Here is a 12,243-nt window from a genome sequence, read left to right on the forward strand (position 1 = left end):
ACTTATTTTGCAGATTTTATAAGACGCTAACATGCTACATAGAGGTAACCTATCAAACTCTCATAAATATGAGACAGGTTGAATGAAACACTGTAGGCAAGATGCTCTGTAGATGCACTTCAGAGCAAACGTTTATACAGTTAATCCAAATAATTGATCCTTATGATAAAATTTAGGGTTTATCTCCCTAAGTCTCTCTATAAAATCATGAAACATGTGAAAGACATACAGAAAAAAATGTTACATATTAAGACCATTTTGACCTATTAACACATAAGGAACATGATAAGAACATATATAAGGAAGAGAACATTATGTAACATGCTAAAACCATTAGACCACTTAACATGTAAAAATGATGTGTCACATGCTATGAAAAAGGTGGGTTGGTGTGCAACACGTGTGACCCCTGAGGACTGAAATACCGAGCGCAAGCCTTCATTATTTTACATTATCATTTGGGGACGGACACATCCTTTGATCCTTACACACATAAACGCAATTACACAAATGCACACATACACACAACCCCCCCCCCCTTTTTGCTGTACCATTTCTGTTAGACGGCTGTTATCAATGTAACAAGTCTCCATAAGAACACAAACAACAAAAAAGAAACTCAAATAGACTAATTTTTATAGTACCATTTCCTGCAAAAAAAGCATTATTTGCCTTTACAAAATAACATATAGGAAAGTGTAGCAAATTGCATGTTTTGTACTATAACATCATAATTATTATTACCATTATTATTATTAATATAAATGTTAAGCAGGTTAATAGATGGTTGTTCTATTAGGCAGGCAGCCAGGCACATAGCTAGTATCATGGCACGGAGGAAGGTAGAAAATAATGTCACTTGGTTCGATCCAAATGGATGAAGAGAACACTTCGGTCCGGAATTACTCCGGTTTTTCAAGCAGTTCAAAAAGTCAAATCCAAACCCAACTAGTCTCCCATTCTGGGCCACTTTGCAACGGTGGTGATTTTGCATTGACAGTTTCAGAGACAACAGGGCATGAGTGAAAGAAACCAACTGATCCTTTTGTACCAAGGTAACACCAGCTGAACTGCAGCCCAGCACAAACTGGTTCAACTCTGACCAGTTTCAAAGAGTCAAGATAAGTTTTGGTTTTGGATCCATTTGCAGAGCCGTGAAACAGTCAAAAACATGCTCTGGACCAGAACAAAGTAGTTCTAACCAGATCAGATCTGGTTGTACCAAGATAAAACAGTTTGAATGATGCATCAGACTAGTTTGGACCAGCTCTGGGTTCAGTTTCGCTCAGTTCAGCTCAATTTAAGTGTTTTACTTCTAGCATTTTTTCTTCTTTTTTTTTTTTTTGCTCTGCTGTATGGTGGCTGTGCAAGTGCTGAGCTCCTCAAACTCATCCTAAATGAGACCAGTCCAACGTTCAGTTGAGTTTCCAAACCTCCTATTGGGAAAGCACATGAAGTGGCTGTTTATTTAAGGTGATTTCAGCTGCATCCCAGGACTCTGTTGTTGAATACTTGCCACAGAGCTCAACACAGGATTCAGGCTATTTCTCCAAACTGTCCCTGCAGCATTTCAGCGGGGATCCCACAAAGATTTTTGACCATTTGACAGCCGAGTGCTTCCAGCATAAGGATGTGTTCCATTTAGTGCCCAGGATAGGCCCATTTTGACATGAGCTAGCCCCCAGGAACGTGGAGGCATACAGCTTATTCATCCAATAAAATGCGTTCTTAAAGGTTTGTGTGAGTCAAAGGCATCAGATTAATTACTCTCTGTGTTCTCATCCAAGTTTTTAGATTCAGCAACAGTTGTGACCTCTGTGGTTTTTGTGATGTCGTCACTATTATCTGACACCATCTTGTCTCCCAATTCCGGCTTTGTTACATCACGATCCTCTCCTCTTACCTCCTCTTCAACTCCTGTTTCATTGTCACTGGCACCATCGCCTGTATTTTCTTTTGCTTCGTTGTCATGACAAACTCCTATGACATCATTGCTTTCATCTGTGATCTCACTTTGATCACCTTCATCTTTTTCCTCCGGCGTCGCGTTATGACACTCGCGGTCTGCCATCACCGTGATGTTCTGGATTATGCCGTCTTGCCTGTGACCCCTGTTTTGTGACGTTTTGTCTGTGTACCTGTGTAAGCCCCTCTGTATGTGTGTGGTGAAATCATAGCGATCCGCACACACGTGGAGGCAAAAACTGCATTGGTATGGTCCCTGGTCGCCGTGGCAACTCATGTGCAGGGCATACATGACCTCGTCCAGGAAGTAGATCCCACAGTGGATGCAGCGGTTGGTCAGGTCATCCTGCGTGGCCACTTCTACCATTACGCGATTCGATGGAACACTTGACCGACTTTTTGCCAAATGATCCTTTTCCTCCTTTCCTATCTCCTCCCTCTGTTTCCCTCCTTCATCTGCCTCCTCCTCCTCTTTCTCTCCTTTCCAGTTCTCTCTCGACCTTGGTGACTCTTGCCTTCTCCTCTCTGCCCCATTTGTTGACATGTGCACATTTGCAGCACTTGTATCTCTTTGTCTTATTGCAAGATCCAAAGGAGCATCATTTTCTAATGATGGTGAGGAAATCTGGGGATGAAGAGGAGGAGGAGGATAGTGAGGAGGAGCTGGAGGAGGTGGGAGAGGAGAGTAAGGAGAAGCACAGTAAGGCACCGTGTAGCTTTGCTGATGATGCTGTACTGGAGTCACCATTGCACCAAGATAATGAGCATTATTTCCAAGGCTGCCAGGGCTGCTGAGATTACTGATGCTACCAGGAACCCCAGAGGCGGCTGCCATCTTATACTTGGTCCAGAACCTGAGCCAATCCGACTCAGGGGTCAAATCAGGTGAGAGGGTTAATGGTAGGGGTAAGGAGAAAAAGGGATACTGATACTTTTCAATGGGTGAACCAGGGGGCGAATAACTAGACGGTTTGGATGGACGCATGTACTTTTCAATGGGACTGCCTCTTTCTGATCCCCCTCCTCCTTTACCTCCCTCTACTTTTGATGTTATCCCTCCCTCACTAATGCCCCCATTGCCCTCAGCTACCAATGAGGAGGGGGCATGTGAAGGGAGGAGAAGAGGAGGCATGCGTCGGTGGATTTCCAATGTTTGATTGGCTAGGAAGGCTTGAGTGGATCGGGGTGAGCGTGAACGTGGAGAAGGCTGCTGGTTTTTGATTGATGCACAGCTTCTGTCTGACTCCTCTCCATTTATGCGCTCCTCGCTGGTGATGCGTTGCTGCTTGGGGGCGGGGGTTTCAGATGACAGCGAATCGGGGTTGAGGCGTTTCCGGGTTCGGCGTCGGATAATTTGTTCACCGTTGTTCTGCTTTATGATGTTCAGAGGTCTGGGTGTCTACGAGGTAAAGGAAACAAAGAAGAATATGTTAAATAAAGATTAGTAAACATTTAGTAATAAATGTAGTGATAATTCATTTTCCTGTTTAAACATGTAAACACAACTGATTTGGATTTTCCCATAACTTGTTTAAGGTTGGTTATCTGACTTGACTTGTAATGTCAAGCATGCATAGCCTAGCATTATTTGACTGTGATGATGTTGAATTCATTGTAACAGTTGAGTCCATACAACATATTCATTTGAGCTTATGACCAATAAAGGGCCTGTTTGAACATAAAGCCATTTGATATTTGGTGAAATATACAAGTACATCAATACTAAGGAAGCTGCACCATACTTCTCAGTAAAACCTACAATGGTAGATCGAATTTTTAGTCAATTCATATGGACTCCTAAGGACTGTGGTTTCTGCCCTTACCACAAGGGGGGGCACCTACATCTAATGTAAGTGGAATTTGCCCTGAAAACCTGGCTTTTAGTTTGACAGATCCCTCACAAACATGAGAAAATATGCCTTCATTAATGTCATCAAGCTATCAATAAGTAATCTCTCCAAATAAAAGTATATCAAACTACACAATCAAAAAAACATAAAAGCACTGCAGTGCAACGAATTACAGAAAAGAGTTTAAAGAGTTTTAAGAGTCAGAGGAAAACTCAGTCTTTGGGTTAAAAAGGCCATCGTCAAGCAGAATTACAAAGAATAAAAACTACTCAGTAACATCCTCAGCCAGTCCTCACATATTCAGTTTCCCACTGGGATTAATAAAGTACTTGGTGATTCCCAAATATATGTCAGAAAATCAAAACAGTCAAAAACAGGTCAAGACAAATTAGCAAAATATTTTCTTTCCTGGAAGTAAAATCAACAGTGCAGTTTAAAGTGTCTACACTTCAGTTCAAAACTAATGACTTGCCATCCTCTCACTATTGAAGAACTGACTTCATTGAACCTCCTCTCTAAATACACATAATAAATCGTGACCTCCATACAGCTTTAACTGAAAGTCAAATTCAGCCGGTGTAAAGAGGAGCTTTTCTAGCATCAAAACACTTTCAGTTTATTCAAATTTAAACTGCCATGAAGGTCGAACTTATTAGGCTTTCTGCACACTAAAGATTTCTTGAACAGCAAAGAGCACATGTGTGTGTCTGTTTGCAACTCCTGTATGTCTCTAGAAATCCCCTGCTGTGTCTGCATGTGTCTAAGTGATGTCGGGCTTTTGACATATCGTGGCAGATGGAAAAAAGATGCATAGAGAAGGACCAAGCAGGAAGAGAGAGATATTGAGAAATTATGACAGAGGAACATGGATGAATGAAAGAGGTTTTGAAGTGGATGAAAAGCAGAGAAAGGCTTCCATCTAAAGAAAAGGAAAAAAAAAAAAGCAATAAACCTTTATGTTATGGCTATGCTGGGGCAATTTATTTCTCTGTGTATTTGTATGTATTCATGGTTATGTGTGTACATATGTGGACAGCCCTATATCTGGCTGAGGTATGTGTGTAAAAGCATGCTTATTCGTGGGCAAAGACAGCGTCAGTCATTGTAGAGCAGCTATAGAAACTATTTAAAGAGAAGAACAGTCATTCATAGCACCAATCCAGGGATGTTCTGCTTGTTAACATGAAGAAATGATAATTACCAATATGCTTATGTGACCAAACTAGCTCCCCAGAAATCCTCAGGAGGGTCAACGCTCAGATTCAATGATCTATTAATACACATACAGTTTGGACAGGGGCCTTCCTTTAGCAGCCAAGCTGGGAAAAGTCACTGTTGATAATCAGACAGCTGTCTTGTACACATTTTAGACACCTGGAACAATATTATAAGTCCATCATTGACAAAATGATTTTTCTTCTTTTTTATGGTCCTCAGGTTTTGTGTTTCTAGCTAAAGAGGAGTGAGGAGAATAAGAGAAGAAAAGGTAAAGACAAGAGTAGAGGGGAGACAGGAGCGAAGGCGTGAGATAAATGAGAAGGGGGGAAAGAGTAATATATAGTGAATGGAGGAGGAAGGGGTAGAGGGAGGGGACGTGAAACAAGAGGAAAAGAAAAAAGGGAAAGGAGTAAATACAGGTAGAGGATAGCTGAGGAAAAAAGGCAAAGAAATAGCGACCCCCATGGTGGAAACAGTCCAATTTTTCTAATTCTAAGCCGGATGTAATCTGTTCACATCGGAAACATATAAAAAGACTTGATTTTTGAGTGTGCTATTGACCCACAACGCAATTCACAAATGAAATAGAGGAAGAATTGTGGGTGGTGGCGAAAATAACTACAACATTTTTGAAAAAAAACATTCTGCTGTATATTTGTTGTGTGTGTGATTGTTACACAAGTTTCTCGAATTCTCTTGCTTGTGTTTTGCTCAAGCCTTTCCCTCATTGCTCTTCCTCCCTGTCTGCCTCTAAATGTCCTCCTCCTCTTCACCTTTAGTTTTTATGAAGGTGTCGCGGGGTGAGTAACTTCATGATGTTTGATAAGTATGGGAAATGGATCACTGGTCACTGGAATCCAACCAATTCATTTAATTTAAACAGTATATTTTGCGATGACAGCATGTTAATAAACGTAATTAATTGGATATGTACATAAAAAGCGAGATGGTAATCATTTATAGCATTTCTGTGTCTACAATCCTGTGTGATGCACCCAAACCGCAACCGCAAGATAACCGCAGTGTTGTACACCTTTATAGATGTAGGGTTGGTCTGATATCTGGGCTGAGTTACTGCGGGTGCACACAATTCTCCCTCTATGTATCTATCTTTTCATCTCTTTCCTTCTCTTCTTGGATCTCCCCTCTGCATTCTCGTCTAATCTCTCCGTCTCCCCCATCTCTCACTCTTAATACATATCCTCCCCCTTCATTATCTGTCCTCACTCTTTAGCTTAATCTCCTCTTTTCCTTGTCTTCCTCCCTTTTCTCTCTCTCTTTGTTTTCCTTTCTACCTTCCTTTCTCCCCCTCCCTTTATGTCTACCTTTTCCTCCCTCTTTATTCATAACTCTCCCTTACCCTCTCTCACTCTGAAGTGTTTTACTAGCTGCTATCCTCTCTAATAATGTGTGTAGAGCGTATAAAACTTTTATTATGGGATATAAAATACGGTTGTCGTGAAGATTGTCAAGAGTAGAGGGGGTCGGAACGTGATTGGGGCTGCAGATGAGATGAAAGGGTTGAACTTGGGACATCTGCAGGGGCAGGAAGGAGTAAACTGCGATAGCTTGTCATCCTCTGAAAGGTCTTTAAAGCTCCATTCGATAATTGCGACATAGTGCTCTGGGTTGTAACACGATCAACCCACTGATGCAATTATTAACACTGTGATTTATTACACTGAAGGACTTTGTTCACTTTGAGATTTTACAAGCTGAGCTTAAAAAGCCAATATGTGAACATATATATATATATATATATATATATATACACACACACACGTTGAAGCTCTGAAGGCTCGTTTCACACTGGTAATATTTGTAAACCCTTGAGTTAAATAGGTATATTGGAGTGTGAAATTAGCTTAAACTCCATAAAAACATATCTGAGGTGAAAAAGCTCAATATTCTGAAGTCAACTAAATTCCAGGCTGGGTCTTTATCTCATCTGTAATTCATGCAGTCTAATTAAATTTGGGATTTCCATAGACTTTCTCCAGGCTTAGATGGTAAAGTTGATTCATTCCATCATATTTCTCACTCTATGGAACTGGCTTACTGTGAATGCTGAAATGGTCTGTAACTCCCAGCACACACCAAATCAAATATACTTTTTCCACAATATTACTTTTTCACAGTGGGATTCACCAAATATATACAAGAATTTAACTGCACTATGCACCATTTAATTTGCGTCGTATGCTAATCGGCCAGACAGGAGGAATGATAATTAGTGGTCAAAACCACCCGGTGGATGTACTAAAACACAGAGTCTATAAAACAGAGTAAAGTACTGGGTTCCTGATCCAGTACAACCTTTATGACTGAGTATATGTAGGTCTCCTATGAGTGGATGGGAGTTCAGGGCTGCAAATTAACTTTTGTATAATGACACACATGAGTTTCAGCTCAATTTTAGGTATCATTTTCACTTTCCTTTCTGCTTCTCTACATTTAAAGTGTTTTTGAAATTTAAAGCTCCCTCCTTGTTTATTCGAGTTGGTCAAACTTCAGCTGGTGCAGACGCAGTCATGTCCATGTACGACTTACCGAATGTAGTTTTTGGTATAAACCACATGCGTTGCAGACGTAGCCTCCATTAGCGTTCTTCCGCCACAATGATGTCTTGGTGGTCAGACAGTTTGCGCAGAAGACCCCACTGCCTCTGCGCCGCTGTGGATGGAGAAAGACAACATTAGAGAGTGAAGTCAAAGTATAAATTGATAAAGAAAAGATACGTGAAAAGTCGCAGAGAGAAAAGAAAGGGGGAAAAAAAGACAAAAAAAAATGGTGACTTAAGTTTTGATACCTTTTTCATTTTCACACCTCTCAATAACAATGACTTGGTAGTAAGGTTGAGAGAGAGAGAGAGAGAGAGAGAGAGAGAGAGAGAGAGAGAGAGAGAGAGAGAGAGAGAGAGAAAACAGATTGGCTTGGTGGCAGAGAGATGATGTGCTCTCATTCATCATGCCTAATGGGAAATCCTACTGAGAACATTGTTCTCCTCTATACTGATTTTCTCTGCGTTGAACGAGGTTAATAAAAAAACACCAAAATATACTTCAATGAAAAGAAAATTATATAGTTGAGCTGAATAAGTTGTGTGCGCTTTAAATAAGTGAGTACGCGTCTCTGAGAGAGATCTTGTGTATCTATGCGAGATATTGCGGTACTTTTGTCAAGTACTACTCGACGGACGTGGAAAGAGCTGAGTTATGCCCACCTTGTAGCATAAAGTGTTTTAGTGTTTATCTGAACTGCAGGAGGTGCTTTACAGGCAAGTGTTTGACTTTTACTGTATTAGTGTGTGTGTTCTCATATGCGCGCACACACACACACACCTCTGCAGTTCATGGAGCAGTGGTGCATAGAAAAGTAGTGTGTGCAAGGAAGGGTGGGGGGGTTAAAAGGCCAATTGTCGAGGCGACGTGCTCCATCACAGTAATGAGCCAATCACAACGTTTCTCCATCCCATTAAGTCTCTGGCCCCATTCACCACCTGTATGACCCTGAGAGGACAGCATACCTCATCTTTCTCCACCATGACTCTGTCTGTTTCGCTCTCTATCTGCCTGTCTATCCGACCATTTCCTTCTCTCTCTCTTTTTCAAGTTTAATCTCAGCATTGTTGCTCATCCAATCTTAATTTTCTCCTTTTAATCTTTCCAAGCCTGTCTCTTCTATCATCTCCGCTTCTAAATTTCAATTTACTTTAGTTTTACATTTTTTTCAATGTGTTTTACTGATTTAAATATCCACATGGTCAAGAAAACACCTGCATAATTATTTTTTTCTTCATTGACTTGTGTGTTATGTGCATTTCTGTGTCTTTTTGTGATGTTTACAGTAGCATCAACACACCTCAATGATGATCTCACTGTGGTTGTGTTTGTGAATGTCTACTTACTGTATGTGCCTATGGGTATGGCTTACTGAAATCCATTGCATACCGTTTTGTGTGTCTGCCATCTTTCCCCCTCACTCCCTCTCTCGTTTTCTCTCTTATCCCAATCTGTTTCTCTCTCTCTCCCTCCATCATGGACTTTGTGTCCACTGGGACCTTCTCCTTTCAGCGCTGGCTTCTTGTTGTTTTATGTTCATGACAGTGCTGAGAGCTTAGCATTTTTTTTAGGGCTCAGAGCACCCAGTGCTAGAAGTTACAAACATTTCAACTTTTCACAAAAGAGCGCTGTACTTCAATCAGGCTGTCTGTAGTCTCAGAGCTACAGATGGAGCCACTACCAGCATTTCCACCGAGCATCTGTTTCGTGCTGCCAGCAAAAGGCAGGAGAGCCCAGTGGGCACAGCGCTGCGCAGTTTATTTTTGCAATCTAATGTACTGCAAGGATCACAGCACAATTAACCACTTTATAGTTCACTGGGAACACACACCACACACAGACATGCACATACATGAACTGAATGCAGACACATTTGAAGAATATCATTTTTCAGTTTGGTGTAGTTCTGGTAAGAAATAATTAGTACTGCAACTGTGAAAATACACAGTTCAAATGATAATCTTACATAGTGGTGTTAGGGAATAAAACCAACATGGTTCATTTACTGTGTTGTGCACATATACAAGGAAGTTAGGTCCCTCTAAAAAAAACTTAAAAGTAAATTATAAGACCATAAAAATAGCAACAGATCAGGAAATGATTTAACAGACAGTATTTAAGGATTAGACATCAAATTCTACTGCCAATGAAAAGAGGTTTAATAGCTCTTTTGTTTCCTTGCTGTAATTTCAGCTCATAAACAGACATTTACGATGACATTCTTCATACTGTATGGACCAGGCCAGAAAATCAGACTTTTACATTGTTCAAAGATTTAATACAAAGGAACACCATAGATGTGTTTATTTATACTGGAAAAACCTTGTCCCTCAGTCTCAATATGTGTATAATAAAACATCCTGTTTCCAATAATGTTGTATGTAATAAAGACCTGAGCTAATATCAGAGTCTTTATGGTACATGTGTTTTCGTCCATCTGACATCAGACAGACGTACATTTTACATGATAAAATCCTCTTAGTGGCAAACTGAGCCAGAGACTCTGTGTGTGCATGCTGGTGGGTGTATGTTGAACACACCATACGGTCACCACATGTAGAGAGACAGAGCCAGGTGATTGATTGATGTACACTTCCTCTGTGTGTGTGTGTGTGTGTGTGTGTGTGTGTGTGTGTGTGTGTGTGTGTGTGTGTGTGTGTAGTGTTGCAAGCCAAACACTGCATCTGTCATCAGAATTCAGTTTCCCTCCGAGCGCCCAAATCACTCACATATGGCCCCACAGCTGCCCCTCATTGCAACACACACGCAAGCACGCACACACACCTGAAAATATTTGCTTCCACTGGCTAATGAAGGCATGCATGATTTGGATGAGAGACCTCAATCCAAGAAGTGTGCGTGTGTGTGTTGGGGGTATCTTGTCTACTCCAAAGGATAGCACAGTGTGTGTGTGTGTGTGTTTGCATATGTGTGTCTGTGTGTGAGAGAGAGGTTCAAGTGTCAATTACACAGGAAAGTGCAGAAATAGCCTCCACCACCTTCCAAAATGCACTCGTGCACACACACAAGATCTGGCTCATGATCCCTGACTTCCTTTTCAATCATCAGCTGGTTGGCTTGACATGTGTGGAAATGTGCACATGCACACAAACACACACACACACAGTTCTATATTTACTGTTATCACTGTAGCAAGTTTTAGTGTGAGTACATCTCTTGATTGACTTTGTAACCATGTTTGTGTGCTGGGTGTATTGGTGTGTATCTACAGCACGTGTGTGTGTAGCGGTGCATGTTTTTCTGACTGATTACTGATACCTGGCCTATCCCCCTCCCCCTAGGCTGCAGAGGAGGGCTGCAGGTAATTAGAGCTCAGGGTCTTAATGACATCTATTTATCTGCGGACTATGATGCCGTTCAATTAGCACCACCAACAACGCCCTCTGACATGCACGCACGTGCAGCGCATGCATGCAGAGGCAGGCAGGCAGGCAGGCGCGCGCACACACACACACACACACACACACACCCCAAAGACAAATATGTTCATTAGTCAGGAAATTAAAGTCTTTATCAACTTCCTCCTCATCAGGCCAAATCCATGCCAGCAAATAAACTTTAAAGTTGATGTTTAGATACAAAGTTTCTTAAGTAGGAAGTGTATTTAAGGAACCAATGTAAACACTGCTCTTTAACCCCCGGGCCTTATTCTGAGTGATGCTATTCTTTGAGGCTATTATAGGTGTCCATTTTGAATCTTATTAATAAAAACACTCATGTGGAATTGTCTTATTCCTGTCTCAAATATGTAGATAAAAGAAATAAGATCATTTCATCTCCTGATGAAAAGATCAGTGTAAACAATGACATGTTGACAATATTTGCAGATTTTATCACTCTCATAATGCTCATGAAAAGGCCAGCAGAAATTAAGAGTACAATCTACTCAGTGGCAGGCTGCACATAAAACAACATTTATTGGTTTAATAACTTTCACAATCAGCGTGGTCAGTCTCTCTGCTCTAATGCACTAACAGCTCTAACAGAGAGCCTTTTTTCCCCTTGTGGCAGTAGATTTAATGCAAGAATGCATAAAAGAGGCTACATGACCTGACTGTTGTTTGTTTGGGAAAATAGGCTACATTTTACATCTCATGTCATGTATCCCTCCCTTCAATACTCTCAATTTAAATTTTGTTTTTAAGGACTTTATGGGTTTGCACTGCTACACCAACTTTCCATTAAATGGGTTACAGCGATTGCTATCCTTTAAATTCAAACAAAAGTTATGAGCTGTTTCTCAGTGACTTTTTCGTGACTCTACTCATAAAATGTACTAATAAATTATAACTTCATTCTCAAGATTCAGATTTTTATTTAACATCAAAACATATGGTGTAACCGCACGGTGGCTGAACCCTTCAGCTGTGGCTTTGAGTCCACTCTGAGTTTCTCCTGAAGCCATAAATTTACAGATGTTATACAAACTGTTTACACTGCATGGTCTTTTAGATCTTTATGAAAAGCTGGCTGAATTAGATAAAGCATCCACTGTAGCAATACTGAGTCCCTGAAATGCATTTTAGCTTCCATCTGCAACCAATGTGCGGTGGCATCTTTGAACTTTGATCTTGGTGGTGTAGCTCTACTTGAAATAATTTGGTGAGGCAGGCTGGTGGCCTACACAT

The 12,243-nt window shown here is 40.9% G+C and overlaps 1 protein-coding gene across 1 annotated transcript in view; it reads right to left on the reverse strand.

Moving 5' to 3' along the window:
- Nucleotides 1-1,387: 1,387 nt before the first annotated feature.
- Nucleotides 1,388-12,243, reverse strand: part of trps1 (trichorhinophalangeal syndrome I) — a 55,906-nt gene continuing 45,050 nt past the window's right edge. Inside the window, exons 8-9 of the mRNA XM_070922153.1 lie at nucleotides 7,584-7,706; nucleotides 1,388-3,364 (exon numbers count right to left, since the gene is read on the reverse strand). Of these exons, the coding sequence (XP_070778254.1) occupies nucleotides 1,760-3,364; nucleotides 7,584-7,706 (1,728 nt within the window). The 3' untranslated portion in view covers nucleotides 1,388-1,759. The remainder of the gene's footprint in view (nucleotides 3,365-7,583; nucleotides 7,707-12,243) is intronic.

The sequence above is a fragment of the Enoplosus armatus genome, chromosome 16, assembly GCF_043641665.1.
Source record: "Enoplosus armatus isolate fEnoArm2 chromosome 16, fEnoArm2.hap1, whole genome shotgun sequence".
NCBI classification, from domain to species: Eukaryota; Metazoa; Chordata; class Actinopteri; order Centrarchiformes; family Enoplosidae; genus Enoplosus; species Enoplosus armatus.